General features: G+C 56.9%; 3 protein-coding genes across 3 annotated transcripts; all 3 read right to left on the bottom strand.

The window, feature by feature from the left end:
* Positions 1 to 65: 65 nt before the first annotated feature.
* SPSK_06572 (uncharacterized protein) lies at positions 66 to 833 on the bottom strand (the record flags this gene model as incomplete). Its single annotated transcript, XM_016733274.1, has 1 exon — positions 66 to 833. One exon carries the CDS (start codon positions 831 to 833, stop codon positions 66 to 68), a length of 768 nt encoding a protein of 255 aa, XP_016592021.1.
* A 3067-nt stretch (positions 834 to 3900) lies between these two features.
* SPSK_06139 (methyltransferase domain containing protein) lies at positions 3901 to 5678 on the bottom strand (the record flags this gene model as incomplete). Its single annotated transcript, XM_016732846.1, has 6 exons — positions 3901 to 4522; positions 4556 to 4727; positions 4790 to 4820; positions 4928 to 4950; positions 5041 to 5551; positions 5640 to 5678. The coding sequence occupies 6 exons, from the start codon at positions 5676 to 5678 to the stop codon at positions 3901 to 3903; spliced, it is 1398 nt and encodes a 465-aa protein (XP_016592020.1).
* Positions 5679 to 9781: 4103 nt separating this feature from the next.
* SPSK_05838 (ankyrin repeat protein) lies at positions 9782 to 13870 on the bottom strand (the record flags this gene model as incomplete). Its single annotated transcript, XM_016732547.1, has 1 exon — positions 9782 to 13870. The coding sequence occupies one exon, from the start codon at positions 13868 to 13870 to the stop codon at positions 9782 to 9784; it is 4089 nt and encodes a 1362-aa protein (XP_016592019.1).
* Positions 13871 to 15383: the final 1513 nt, after the last annotated feature.

The following is a 15383-nucleotide window of genomic DNA, read 5'->3' as shown; positions in this document are numbered from 1 at the left end:
AAATCTCCACCAGTTCGCCCATCGATCCACTATCCACTACCAAACGCACTCTCACTCCGCTGTCCCTACGTGTACTGCCACGCGCCGATCGTGCCCGAGGGCTGCGGGTTGACCTTGAGGTTCACGGGCGTGCAGCCGGCCAGCGTCGCCTTGTTGTCGGCATTCACGGCGAAGAGGGTGTAGCCCGTGCCGCCGCCACCGGCCGCCGTCGGCGGGCAGGCCGCCCAGCCGTAGCCGCCCGAGTTGAGGTTCACAAACCCGCCGCCGCTGTACGGCACCAGGCCGCCCGTGATCGAGCCGCCGGGGATCTGCGCCGAGTGTGCCTGCGTGTAGCCGACGGCGCCCGACGGGTCCAGGTACACGGCCTGGCCGCCGGGCACGATGACGTCCATGGCGGGCGTGGAGCTGCCGGCCGCCGTGTCGGGCGCCGACACGACGGTCGTGTTGCCGACGGGGCACTCGACGCCCGTGGTGGGGCAGTACGAGCAGGTCTCGATGCCGAGGTTCCAGCGCAGGTTGCAGGCGTCGACGGCGAGCCCGTCGACGGCCGCGGCCGTCGGGTTCGAGACGGTCAGCGTAAAGGGCGTGCCGGCGGCGAGCGGCGTGAGCTGGGTCAGGGCGTTGTTGGTGCACGTGTACATGAACTTGCTGTAGCAGGCGCCGCTGCAGTACGAGAGACCCTCGCCCGCGACAATGGGGCACAAAAAGTTGCCGTCGTCGCAGACGTACTGGGACGGGTCGTACTGGGCATCGCCGCAGGTCTGCAGGTCCGCACGCGCAGAGCCGGCGGCGGCGAGCAGGCCAGCCAGAGCGAGGCCAAGAGTCTTTGTCATGATGGATGGAAGTGGAGGGAGGTGTTTGTGATGTGGTGGTTGTATGTTGATGTGTGGAGTGATATGCTCTTGTGTTGCGTTGAGTGCAAAGTGTTGATGAGGACGAGGATGCGAATGGGAATGGGAATGGAAAAACGAGGCGGAAGCGTCTTTTTATGCCTGTTTCTCGAAGCAAGTCATCTCAGCCAACGTCTGTGTACGCATGGGCAAGCAACTTTGCCATCGCCCGCGAAAATCGGCCACGACGATATCGTTAACCGAGCTGGACAATCGAGGGACGGAAACGGAGGAGAGACTAGGCTGAATACGAGCTCGGGGTGCACCCTCTCCGACGATGCTGGTGAAAACAGAAACGAGAGTAAGCCAGGAAAACAAGAAACAAAACACAAGCTACGAAAAAGCAAACGACGACCTCAGATGACAGCTCAGCTCCAAGGGAGCACAACCTTGCACAAAACCTCGTGTTCGTTGCAGGGTTCGCAAGTCGCCGCTGGTGTGGTGATCGACACTTTTGCGCGGTACGCGAGTGCACCACTAAACTGGTCTTTTCCATCCCAGCGCCATATTTGGGTTACGACCTGAACAACGTACGGTACACAGTAGAGTCGGCTGAACACAACTCCATGACGAGCGACGTCAGGCATCGACCACCTCCCCACGCACGCCACGGTCCCTTCTGGTCGGACGGAGAGCAACGTCGCATTTTTACCCCGGACAACGTTGGCTGTCGTGTCGTGTTTCTTGTTTCTTGTCTGCTTGCTCGTCGTGTTCTTCCCGTCCGCCTGGTTGGGCTGTGCTCTGCCGTGTTCGTACCTGGTAGTAACATCCCGTGTCTCTTGCGGCTCTATGTCTCTACTCGGCACTCTCTGTGTATCTGACTCTCCCTCTCATTCTGCAATTTTCGTGTTTGAATTTCTTCAGAATAGGCCAAACAAGCTTAATTCGTCATCAGACGAGACTCGAGGTGCACAGAGTGCCGAGAGTACAGCGGGTAGTAATACAGAGATGGAGTCTGTTTCACGTCTCCATGTTGCAAAAATAGAATACCAGCTAAATGCAAAGGGCCGTTCTGCCTTGTCCCAAAATGCCAACACCCTTTGCCGAGACGCCATATACTAGTGGCGGCACTCGTTGTTAGTGTTGCAGACGGAAAGGGATGCCGCGCTTCCTTCTGAAGTCTTTTACATTGCAGGGCTGACTGAACAAACAGTGGCTCGTGGTCCGAATGGAGAGCCCTTGTGTGCCTCGGTCCTTTGTTTCCTTTCGCTTCTGTTCGTTTGCTTTCTTTCCCGCAGTTGCCGTATTCTCAAAGTTTGTTTTGTTTGTCTTCCTCCTTTTTCTCGTTCTTTTCATTGTTTCCTTTCGCCCTCGTTTTCGTCCTCGTGCAACACCAAGAGAAGCGGAGGGACAGTCGAACGAGTCATGCGCAGCCTCTTGTGTCCATGAGAACCCGTAAGGTTTACAAACCAGAGGCAAATAATGGACCAAGTTGACCAGGTTTAAGTCAAGTCAAAGGTCAACTTCGCTTACCGCCCACATCTCCACAAGACAAAGGTCGCCACTTCCCCGCCTAGACATTGAAAGACGCACCGGTCCCAAGGCGAGACATGACCCTCTGCGGTCCGCTGGCACACCTGCTCCGTACCTATCTTGCAGGCGATTCAGGGTACCTCGGTACTTTGTACGGTGCTTGGTTGCACTACAAGTATAAGATTGTCGTCACGACTCCTTTCTGCATGTCCGGCATCTTTTACATTTTCTTTACAGTTCCTATGTATCGTACGTGAACAAAATGGCTGTTAATTTTCTTTGACCGCGGGACATTCAAGGCCTTCAACTTAGGACGTAAGCAACATTTGCATTTACTGATGAGTTGTCTAACTCGTGTGGTTGGTCACTCTGAGTGGGTGACAGTTGCCATGGGTTGGGGGAACACGAAAAGTGAGAGCATCACACACCAAACGAAAACAGCAAAAGGATAAAAATAAGAAAAAAAGTGGAAAATTGGGGGGGCAACAAAACGAGATCGTACTTTTGTACACGGGAACGATCGACACTATTACGGCAGAGTGCTCCCCACAGTACGGGACGCGACCCCAACACACGGCAAGTGATGGTAGGCTTGCTCGCTCGCTTGGCTCAGACTGCGAAACAAGCTGACAAGATACAAGATGCCCGCCGCTTTCCCCAGTCGAATACGAGATATGATGCAAGGCAACCAACCTTGTGCAATCGGGACAGCAAACCGTGTCGTGTCTGACGAGCGAACATGAGCAGAGAGCTCCCCGCGGTGACGCAGGCCAAGACTTTGGGACACAGCAGCCAAAAATTAAAATAAAATAAAATAAAACGACAACCACTCGGAGCAACTGGACCCAGTCTTCCTCCGTCGACCTCGTCGCCCTCCTCGGCAACGCCAGCTGTGCACAGCAGATCATTTGCTGTTTAGGAGGCGATGAACAGCACCGCTGTACAAAGGTGCGTCGTATAAGAGTACATGGAAAGCGGTGTGCGCACGGGAGCAGACCCAAAATACGAGGCGGAATCCAACAATGCCCAATTGCGGCAAACAAATGGCGGCACACATATAACGCCTGACAAGGCTCAGAGCGCGCGATATATTCCGCCTCAAGCACGAGGTCAGTTGCTTGTGGATATTAATAGCTCTGTGCGAAGGAGCCGCTGAGCGCTCTACAAGTCTACGGTCTACGAGTCATGTAGTCTTGTCGTTATGTAGTCTTGCAGGCAAGAGACCAATGCATTTTTGTTAGCAAGGAAGTAACTTTTATTCGAAAATGGGCGCGCATGTGGTAATGTAATGGGGCTATGGAAAAGGGAGTAAAAGTATGTCTGAACGTCAATGGTGAGTCAAATAAGACTACGCCGACGCTAGGACGGTGCAAAGGCGACTGACAAGGGGACATGGATCGATGGGAGAGTGTCGGAATGGTGTGTCGAGGACAGAATACAAGAATCGTGAAAGGGAGACGTGGATTCGAGCATAGTTCAAGGGCAGTTGCCGTCGTCGTGCAGCGGTATGGGGGGTCGATTGACGAACAGCAGCCGTCTACTCCGGTTTCCGCCCGTAGCAGTAGTAGGCCGGCCAGTATGCGTGGATGTTGGGGTTGCGGAGGTCGTTGCGGGCCTGCGCACAGAGCACCATTGTCTCCTCCTTGGTCATGCCGGCACCGCGGGTCAGCAGCGCCAAAAACAGGCCCTCCAGCCCGGGCTCGACGTTGGCCAGCGTCCAGTAGCCAATGGTCTTCATCTTGCGGTCGCGGGGCCACGGGTTGGTGGGCCATTTGTACTTGGCAAAGACAATGTCGACGAAGCCGGCCTCCTCCATCATCCTGGCGTACTGCGGCGACACGTCAATGGGCCGGCCGAGGTTCGCCGAGGCCTGGGCGGCCAGCTTGGTTAGCTGCAGCAAGGCGCTGTCCTCGGTCAGCGTGCCGTCGTCGCACTCGGGCGGGAAGGTGCCGTCGTGCATCTCGAGGTAGCCGCCGGGCTCGAGGTTGTCGAAGCACTTCTGGACCATGGCCTGGGCGTCGGAGAAGCAGCCGAGCAGGGCGCGCCACCAGATAAAGTCAAAGGGCTTGGTCCACGTCCACTCCTTCTCGATGTCGTCGACCTCGAACGAGCAGTTGGGCGGGACGCTGACAAGGACACAGTCAGTCGCCATGCAAAAACTGGACAGAATACATACGGCCGTGGCCACTTACAACTCGGGCTGTATGGGGCTCAGGTCGACACCAATGACCTCTGCGTCCGGGTGCTCATCTGCGTACTCCATGGCCCAGATGCCCGTGCCCGTGCCCAGGTCAAGCACTCGCTTGGCACCGGACTCCTTGGGGCAGCGGCAGAGCGCGCCATCAAACGTCAAACGGTGTGCATCTGTGGAAAGGCGAGGTCAGCGTTCTAAATAGTTGGAAGACCGGCAACGGCATCGTACTCACGGTGCTGAATGTCAAGACGGCTGTTCTCGGGCTGTTGAAAGTTCAAAGTCAGCGTGAATATGTCACTACCATGATGCTCGAAGCAAGACAATCGCTTGACGACATCAAGACATCAATACCGGGCATCCAAGCACTTACATCGTCGTTCGGGCACCAGTATTCTGTGCAAGTAAAAGTTAGCACGATGCTATGGGACTAGGCATTGTGTACGCTGTCTGGCAATTCTGGCAATACAAAGCGCACAAACTTACTGCCTGCACTCAGGGAGTGATATGTCCGGCCGTTCTCGTGGCGAAACTCGCGGATGCTGTCCGTCAATGACGTCAGGGACGAGTAGGAGAGCGAGCCGACGGCCGAGTCGACATCGCTGAAGCCGGCCGCGTCATCGGTGCCGGTGCCTTCGGTGTCTGTAGTCTGTTCGCCGACGGGGGCAGCCGGCTCGATGGGAGCCGAGACGGAGGCGTCGACGATTGTAGACGATGCAGCAGGCGCTGGGTGCGCAGCGGGAGCAGCGGGAGCAGCGGCCGCACTCGACGACTCGGCGGGGACGGTAGCTGCCGTCGAAGACTCGGCCACGGCGGGTGTGCTTGTTGCTGCGGGTGAGGCAATGGAGGCATCTTTAGCAGCACCAGCAGACTCGGTAGCAGCAGGCACGGCCGTGGTCTCGGCTGCCTTTGCGGCTTCTTGCGGTGCGGCCTCTTGCGGTGCGGTTTCCTTGGCAGGCGCGGCGGCGGCGGCTGCGGATGTGGTGGCAGCAACATCCTGGATATCGTGTTAGCGTTGTCAAGATGATCGCCAACCTCTCGTGAGGTCAGTCACGACGACGACGCCCAGAACAACATATACTCACCGAAGATGCAAGGCGCTCTTCTTCTCCGGTTCCAGCCATGGTGTCAGTTGTGGAGGAACGAGAGTGAGAAAAAAAGACGTGGGTTGTGGGAAATTCAAGTCAAATTAAAAAGGTCGCCGCGCCGTGCAATGTGTCCTTGGAGTCTGGTGGTCTGTTTAGAACGTGAGTGACGAACAAGGTAAGCTCCCGTTGGCGTCGAAATAGTCCGTCAAAGGATCCAGGAGGTAGGGGTAAAGAAAACGACCAGAGAGGTAGAGACGGAGGGAATGAATGGAGACGAAGGAAGAGAAAGACACGAAAAGAACATGGACCCAGAACAATGAGCAATCGAGGAGAGGTCGTTGTCCATATTTGTGGGAAGCGAAATCCGCCGTTTACGCCCTGGCCGAGAGCTCGACCTGCGTCACCAGCTTCGTTCTCTCTCTTCCTCCCCCGATACCCGCCCCCTCCAGTCGCTGTCGTTTCTAAGCGCCACAGCGATTTTGACGTCGAGCTAGAGGGGAACAAGCACACAGAAGAAGAAAAAGCAAGGGCCAGTGAGCGGGGACTCGAATGGCCTGGCCCACTGTGTGGCGCGAAACATGAGCGTTATGCACCAGCTTCAACGTCCCACCTTTCCTCTTTTTCCATTGTTGTCTTGTCGTTTCTGAGCGTGGCATCTGCTCAAACGGATCCCGGAGCCCCTCCACTCTCCAAGACGTGCAGATGCTACCGTCGTCGATCAATGTCCCACCTGTCACGCCGGGCGAGTCTTGTCTTATAAAACGCGCTTGTGTTTTTCTGTGCCGTTGTACAGCGTAAGTCGTATTTGCAACGACTCCTCGTGCGGCTTGCATGGTCTTGTGTTTCCCGTTCATTTTTTTTTGGTCTTTTTTTTATCCTGCTGACCCTGCTCCTGTTGCCGCGTCGCAATGCAAATAGTGATATGAGATTGAATTCTGTTTCGAGTATGACATACCGACAATTGGGTTGGCCGTGCCGTAGATTTTCGGGACACCCCGTCCAGTTGGGTGTCAAATGGGATGCCAAGTACGTGGGACCCGACAGACAGGGACGTGATAATAGAATCTAGAGTGATTACTACTCCGTACAGTCTCCCGCTTGGGCGGTAATCGGGAAATACCTGTTTGAGGTGCTCGAGGTGTTCGAGGCGTTCGAGGTGGTCAACGCAGTTGTGGTCGATAGGGCACGGCTTGGATGGTCGTTGGGGGCGGTTTGAAAGTCGGAGAGGAAAGGGGGGTTGTCAAGATTGGCTTTTCTGGGACGATCGGGTTCGCATGCGGTCGTCGGGCAGCTGCCGGGTCAGTGCAGGTCACGTCTTCTATCGTACTTCATCAGATGCCAAGAAGCAGGTTTTGTCAGAGTAGCTGGTTGCAGTAAACGCTGCGTAAATGCTGCCTTACGACTGCAGAGTGCGAGTGCAGCGGCAACAACACAGTTCGGATTCCGTGCAGCAAGAGCATACAAACAAGCGTAACAAAGATACTGACCGGTCCGGTCCCGTCGTGCATGTTTTATTCGGGGTGCGTTGCTCTTCCAGTGTCATTTCCCGACCACGCTCGATTGGTCGCAGCACTGGACGGATGCGGTAGACGGTTTTGTGCTAAAGCATTGAAAAAGTCGCTAGCTTACAGCCGGGCCTAGCCCAAAATGCAGCCGCTGATCGACAATGCCTGGTGGGGAGAAGAGGGCGAGAATCATAGGTGAGGACAGTAAGTCATGGTGATACGTTATACCTCTCAAAGGAAAGGAGAAACGAGATAAACAGAACATGAGAGAAAAAAAATCTTTTTTGGGCTACATGAAGCTACAGGAATTGTAAAGAATGCAGGAGCGATGGAGCAGGGACGAGGCCAGAACAAAATAGGGCAAACTAATCGATGCCAACAGTTTGTAGTACATATTGAACGAACCATGGCAAGAGCAACCGACGCAGCCAAGCAATAGGAGGAGGCCACGACCAACAGTCAACTGCAACAATTCTCGGAGGGGAAACAGCGCCGCAACAAAGAGAAAAGGAAGGGACGAGGGGAGGTCGGTAAGTGGAGGGGCACGGAAAGGCCGTTTTGGGTGTGCACTTCGTAATACTAACAGGGAAAGAGCGACGCAAAAAGTGACAGGTAATAAATCCAGTTAGGAGGCATTTGATAGCAACACATAACTCGACAGAGCGAAGGAGGAAACAGTATGTTGTAGCTGGGACAAACAGCAATGTGAAATGTGATGGCGATGAATCAGTACCAGCAGTGAAGAAGGAGGTGCTGCATTGGGGCTCTTGGCGAGATTTGGCGTATTCACAGATAGTTGGTGATGGTGATGATGTCCAAGGATTGAGGAGGACTGATATAATACGCGGCTGGTTGTCGTTCAGATGTAGTACAGACGGGATGAAACGAGGCTTGAACGAGAGAAGTGAAGGTACCTCTCTTGCGATGGGAGAGGCGGACAGAAATTGAACCAAAAAAAAAAGTAAGAAAGAAAGAAAGAAGAAAAAGAAAAGCAGCAACAAGCAGACGCTCAGGTAAGTGTGGTCCGGATCGCAGCCGCTACTGTTGTTTTACAGCAGCTGCATGCCAATAGCGAGCGTCAATAGCGTGAGTACGTGCAGTTTAGCGGATGGCCGTTGACTGCTGCATGGGACAGTGCGTGTTCCTTTGTACGGACAGAGCAGTTGGCATACAGAATACAGCTTATACATTCTCTTTTGTGCGCGGCTGAGCTCTTATCCCTTTCGACCACGGAGCTGCAAACGGAGGCTGGAGGAAATCGCTTCTCTTTTCACGGCCAACCGCAGCTGCCTCGTCGGCTGCAGTCGACAGCCATCTCGCCTCCCTTGGTCGTGCATCGAGCCAAAGCAGGCTAGCGATTGGGTCACATTGGGCTGCCGGTTTCTCTTGGTCCCTCTTGGTCCCTCTTGGCCCCCATCCCAAAGCCACGCTCTCAAGTGTGTTTTTCTTAGAAGGGAATATGCACCTGGGTCACGATCCGACGCAGCGCTGCACTCGAACTGACCTGTCGTATAGTACGCTGCCTGTCAGCTTGATCTCCCATGATGTGAGATGTGTTTTGTCATGGCTCTCGCTTCGTATAGACAAATGTCAGAAACAATACGGCCCGTCCTTTCTTGTCCTCTTGCCTTGTTGCCCGCCACTTTTTTTTTCGTTTTTTTTCTTTTTCGGTCTCCGAGTTTTCCTGGTTATACCTCGCTTCCGGTCGGGCCAAGACCTATTTTGATCATAAGCGAGAATGTGCGGTGAGGAAACGAGCGTGGAAAGTATTACGTCGTATGTGACAAAAGGTAGGAAACGCAGGGGTCATCAAAATTTGGTGAAGCGAATGAAAGAGAAATAGAAAGATGCCCAGGCACTCGTTGGCTGCTGCCATCGACATGAGACGTTGGCCCCTGGTTCTGCCGGCTTCTCTCGTTCTACCAAATGCTGTTCTGTCCTTAGTCTTGATAGTAAGGCTCGCAAGACCAGATCGAAGATGGAATGTCCTGTGGTGCTGTCTTCTGTCTTTTCCTACGTTTCATTTCAGGGACCCTCCCCGCACCTCAGCCTCCATCCGTTTCTTCCCCATTCCGGCGGTCAGCAAGATGGGGAGCGGATGCGCAGATGGAAAACATGCTGGTGGGGTTGCAGCAATGCGACGCAATGGCGTGTTCGATGGGCGCATGGTCGGGGGATGCGGTGGCGGTAGTGAAACAAGAATGGCAGGAAAGCGAGAGAACAGCTGCATGTGTAGCATGCAGACTGCAGACTGCCACTTATATGTCAAAAAAAGCGGAATGCATCCCAACAAGGAAACAAAAGGCAAGGAAAACACCCACATCCAGCACCATCCATGCAGGGCATATCCGACACGAATCGTTGTGACGAGGAGTTCACGTTGCTTCTGTATGCTCCTCTTCTCGTTTACAGATTGTACGGTACGTGACCTCAATGTGAGTATCCAATATGTACATGTATTATCATAAACTATGGGTTGTACATCATCATCCCAGGGCCACAATCGAGGCTGAGCCCCGTACTGTAATGTCACGCAAAAATGGATTGCTCCAAAAAGCACTTTTCGGGTATCTGTGTCGAGTCCTACGGAGAGCGTCCGCGGACCATCCTGCACACTGGATCGGCCCCAACTGTTCACTTCCCCTTCTCGAGGTCGCGCGTGCGCTCAAGGCTGGCTCGCCATCCGCGGCCAGCGCTGCTCCCTGCACTGTATTTGCGCTCGTGAAGGCTATCACCGCCAACGCCAACGCCGCCGCCGCCGCCACTACCGCCAGACATGGCCGCCACCGAGCCGGGTCCGCCACCGCCACCGCCCCGTGGCACCAGTCCACCTCCACTGCCGCCGCCCGTACCGGCCGCGACGGCCCACGCGGGGGGATGCAGCAGCTGGTGCTGGTGCGGGTGCGGATGGAGGGCATTGAGCTGGCGCTGGTGCGACGAGAGGCGGCGCAGGTCGTGCAGCTGCTGCTGGCCGTCGTCGGTGGACTCGTAGCGGCCATGGCTGGGATTGTGACTGGGGTCGAGGCTGTGGGCGCCGGACATGCCATCACGGTCGTCGTCTGCCAAAGGACCGCCACTGCGAATCGCGGGCCGGCCGCCGCTGGCACCGCCGCCAATGCTCCAGCTGCGGCTCTTCCGTCCAGCACCTGGCGCTCCGCCATGGCCAAAGAGGCCGCCGCCGCCGCCGCCACCACCACCACTGCTGCCGCCGCGGCCGTCTCGCGAGTGGTTGGCCCCGCGGCTGCCCATCAGCAGCGACCGCTTCGCCTTCTCAATGGTGGCCAGGCTCTCCATGTCACTGTCGCCTTTGCCTTTGCCAGCAAGAGACACCAGGTCGGCGCCGGGGTGGCCGTCGGCGCCAAGGCCGCCCGGCCGCTTGTTGTGTGGCGCCTTGCGGTGCCCGCGGGCGCGCTGCACGTGAAGGGCATCCATGACGTTGTGGACGGCATCGTAAATGTCGCTTACGGTAAAGGCCATGATGACGAGCGGGATCGATATGCCGAGGCCGATGCCAAAGAGGTACTTGGACACGTAGCTGAGCGACAGCTCCGTCGACCAGTCGGTAATTTGCATGGAAAAAAAGGACGAAATAAAGGACATGGGCAGGAAAATAATGGTGACAATGGTAAAGGCCATGATGGTCTGGCCCTGGCGTGCGGCGATCACGGCATGGTCGCGTCCAAAGCGGGCCTCGAGGGCGTTGGAGTGCTTTTGCTTGAGGTCCAACAGGTTGGTCAGGCTCAGGTAGATGCTCTCGGCCTGCCGGTCCATGCGATCAATGTCCTTTTGGTGGATCTCGAGCAGGCGGCGCTGGTCGCGCGAGCGCTTGCGGATCTCGTTGACGATGCTATCGACGGTAACGGGCGCAGCGTAACCAGCCGCGGTAGGAACGCCGCCGCTTGTGCCTGTACCTGACGCGTAATTGTTGCTATTGGCACGCCGGCCGGTGGCGGTCCCTTCGGGCCGCAGCTCTTCGGTCAGGTGGTTCTCAAACTCGTCGAGGGTCGCCTTTTGCGAGGCCAGCACGACGGCCAAGATGTTGAGCTCATCGCGGATGTCCTTGATCTCGGCCAGCAGCGACGTCTCGGTGCCAATGTCCAGCAGCGCGTCGGGGAACACGGGCACCGTGGCGTGCAGGCGGCCGTCACCGCTCGCGTCGGTAGGCACAAGCGACGGCTGCGACGGCGAGGACTGCAGGGACGAGGCCAGCCCGCCGACGCGGCGGCGCGAGGGCCGGCGGTGCAGCTCGAGCCACTCGGCCGACAGCTCCGAGGCCTTGTTGAAGCGGCTGAACAGCTCGCTCTCCGTGTTGGTGACCAGCCCGATCGAGCTCTCAAACATGTCCAGAAACTGGTAGTCCTGGTCGGCGAGGCGGTAGCGGTCAAACATGCCGGAGCAGCGGTTGGTGATGAGCATGGCCAGATCGTAGACCGACTGGATGGGTGGGCGCGTCTTGGCGTTGGTCTCCTCGATGATGCCGTCGACCACATTGAGCGGGTCGCGCGCCGGCTGGTCCCAGCGCTGCGGGAAGCACGTAATCACGAGATCCTTGCCCAGCACCCACAGCCACAGCTGGTCGACCATAAACACCTTCTTCTCAATGTTGTGCCGCTTGCAGTAGCGGTAGACGACCTGGTCCGTGTCGCGGATGGATGTGTCGATGCCGTGGTAGAAGAACTGGTCGAGCGTGCGCCGCGGGTGGAGCGGCGGCGTGTTGCAGAGATAGCCCTTGGTCAGCATAATGTCGCGCGGCGAGCCCACGGGCGGGTCCCAGCCGTCGCGCACGAGGTTGATGGCGTGCGTCATGCGCTGCCGCCGCTCGTCCGTCTCGTAGTGCAGGAACGGCATGAACAGCACGACCTTGCCGTTGAGCGCCGGCAGCTTGGAGGCATCCCATGCGGCGGGCGCAAGGCCCGCCGACCGTGCTGCCGCGGCCGCTTTCATGGCCTTCGTGCCGGGAGGATTGCCGGGCGGCCCGCTGGCGCGCTTGGCCCGCCGTGGGTGGCGCTCAGCAATCAGCTCGCCTTTGCTCTTCTTCTTGTCGGACCGCGGCGTCCCGGAACTACCTTCCCCAGCATCGGCCGTGCCGGACTTTTTGGGTGTGGGCGTCGTCGTGCCGTCGGTGCTGGTCATTGTCATTGTCGTCGCCGAGGACACCTTGGAGAGGTTTGTGCTAGCCGACATGTTTGTCGACGCAACGCTCGCATCCGTGGGCTCTTCGGAGAGTGGCGGGAAGGGCTGCTTCGCGTCTTTGTCGTTGGCTGGGGCCGGGCCGTGGCCATGCAGCGAGGGGATGCGGTGGCAGAAGGTGCGCATAAAGTGCGCATGGGCCAGCGGGCCCCGATGCTCCTGGTCAAAGCACTTCTCGAGCGCCTTGAAGGGCTCAATGTCGCGGTGGCCGCCCTCGATGAACCACTTGGACAGCAGCGTCTCGACCCAGGCAATGTTGTTGGCCGGCAGGTGGATCCAGCGGAAGTCGGGCTGGTACTTGACGTTCTTGATTTGCGTGTCGACCTTGGGCTTGCCGTTCTCCTCGTCCCAGCCGTACAGCACGTCGAACACCGACCGCTTGAACACCTGGTGCTGTTTGCCGTCGCGGAAACTACCAAAGTCGACCACCGTGGCCTTGAACTCCTGGCACGCCGCGCGCGCCGTCGGCGACAGACGCTGCGCCGCGTGCACCGGCGACAGCAGCTGTACAATGTCGCGATGGAACCGCTCAGCGGCACACAGCATCGGCGTGCGGTCGAAGCTGTCCTTGACGTCGAGCTTCGTCTCGTCGCGCGCCAGCAGCAGCTTGACGACCGCCTCGAACCCGTTGAAGGCCGCCCAGTGCAGCGGGGTCATGCCGTTGGACAGCTCGGCGTTGACGTTGGCGTCCTCGGCCAGAAGCAGCGCCACGACGCCCGCGTGGCCATTTTGCACCGCGTTGTGCAGCGGCGTCCATCCGCCATCGCTCGAGGCGTTGGGGTCGGCCTTGTGCTTCAGCAGCAGCCGCACCATGGCCTCGTGATTGGCCTCGGCCGCCAGGTGCAGCGCCGATCGTCCGCGGTTGTTGGAAGCCGACACGTCCGCAGCCGCCGCGCCGCCCAGGGATCCGTTCAGCAGCGCCTCGACCAGCTGCAGGTTGCCGTTCGTGGCCGCCCACAGCAGCGGCGTGCGCCCAATGTTGTCGCGCACCTCCACGTTGGCGCCGCCGCGGTCAATGAGCAGCCGCAGCGTGTCCATTGTCCACTTGACTTTTTCTTTTTCGGACGCCAGGTACAGCAGCGGCGTGCGGCCCTCCTTGTCGCGGATGCGCACGTCGGCGCCGTGGTCCAGCAGCAACCCCACGACTTTGTTGTGGCCCCGAAAACACGCCGGAAACAGCGCCGTCTGCCCCAGACGCGACCGCACCACGACATTCGGGTTGGCGCGGTGCTGCAGCAGTTCTAGCACCACGGCAAAGTGGCCTGCTTCTGCTGCTTTGAACAACGCCGGCATCTCGCTCTCGCGCCGCGGCTCGACGTCCGCGCCCTTTTCCAGCAGCAGCCGCGTCACGGTCAGGTTGCCGCGCGCGGCCACTTTTTGTAGCGACTGCCGCAATGCATCTTGGTCGTGACGCGTGCTCCAGACACTCTCTTCGGCCAGAATCTCGCGCACGCGGGTCTCGTTGGCCTGTGCAGACGCCGCGATCAGTTGCAGGTGCCGCGGATCGGGCGTGCTGCTCGCGACGCTGGCCATTGTGTGAGAAGGGAGGAGAGAGGAGGAGGTGTCGTAGAAAGGGGATAGTATCGCATCCAGTCGCAGGGGATTCGAGGAGAGACTTGAAGGCCGCAGCCCGCAGCCACTGAGAAAGTGCGCTTGCCCGCTCGGCTCACGTAGACCGATCCATTCGCGTGGCCGTGGGAGTGCGTGGTCGTGTAATGTAACTATATGGAAGACGATGGAGTTGATGGAGTCGATAGAGTGATGTATTAGAATAGGATCGAGAAAGGGGCGATTCGCTTGTTGGACTCCAAATGTCGTGATAATTAAAAAAGGAAAGAGCCGAACACTCGCACAGAAAACGGCAGGAAGGGCTACAGCATAGACAAGCTTTCTTTTCGCACGGCCGCCAAATCAAGAAGGAGGGAACAGCCGACTGGTGGTGTCTCGGTGGCGCGCAAAGGCAGAATCAACAATCTTACTAAGAATATAAAAAGATGCAAGAGCCCCACAGCTGTGCGCCTGCCATTTTGTCATATCCTCGAGGACCCCATTGCTTGCCCCTGCTGTTCTCTTTTTGGAGTGCCGGATCCCTGTTCAAAGTTTTCCATCTTCCCCTTCATCTGCCCAGTTGTCGATCAACAGGGCCCTGTTTGCTCTTTGTTTTCGTTTCGCCAAAGCACGATGCGCTGAACGATTTGTTGATTAGCGCATCTGGCATGCGGCTTGTGGCAGAAAGTTTAAAAAGGACCATGGCGGAGCCACGGGACAGAACTCGAAAAAAGGTTTAAAACGAGAGTTACGAAGAATCTGTGATGTGACAATGTACGGAGTATTACCACTGACTGGACTAGCCTGATATGGTAATTAAACAAGCTTTGCACTGAAAATGCCGTGCTTTGTTGAACATACTTGACACGCGAACGCAAACAAGAAGAATCAAAGGCCTAGAACGGCCTGTGGCCTGCGTCGCCAGTTCAAGACACCCTCCCGGTCTCTATACCAGACGAAACCACGACGTAAACAACAACCATCAGAACCAGGTTTGCGTTCGAGGGTTGTCTTTGTCCGAGGTAATGCATGTACGACGTGTGAACATTACATGTAGAACTCGGTACAGGTGGACCCGTGCTCAATCGAGTCTGTGCCATGGCAGACCTCAAACAATGTCTTGTAATTTATCATTATTTTGTGTTCTGTCTGGACGGTGCGGAGTACAACGTAATTTCTCCTTTCCTATGTCATGCTCAGTAGAGCCGAGCGATGGCGTGGGCTATTAAAGTAAAAGTAAACGCCTGGACTTTCGTTTAACACTACAACAATTCCCACGTTCTCATATTCATAGCTGATGATGTCCCCATAGACTCGTCTTCCTAACAATGCCTAAAGCGAACTTAGAACAACACCGTGTCTCAGCTACTACCTCGCTCCGTCCCGTCCCGCCGCATTCCATTCTTTGTTCTTTAGCACTGCTTTTTTCCCCTCCATAACGTATGTTGATGCTGTTTCGTACACCGTCCACCAGAGAGTCGAACGGAATGGTCTTGTC

This window comes from Sporothrix schenckii, assembly GCF_000961545.1.
Source record: "Sporothrix schenckii 1099-18 chromosome Unknown Cont38, whole genome shotgun sequence".
In the NCBI taxonomy this organism is placed as follows: domain Eukaryota; kingdom Fungi; phylum Ascomycota; class Sordariomycetes; order Ophiostomatales; family Ophiostomataceae; genus Sporothrix; species Sporothrix schenckii.
This window is presented reverse-complemented; position numbering and strand designations above follow the sequence as displayed.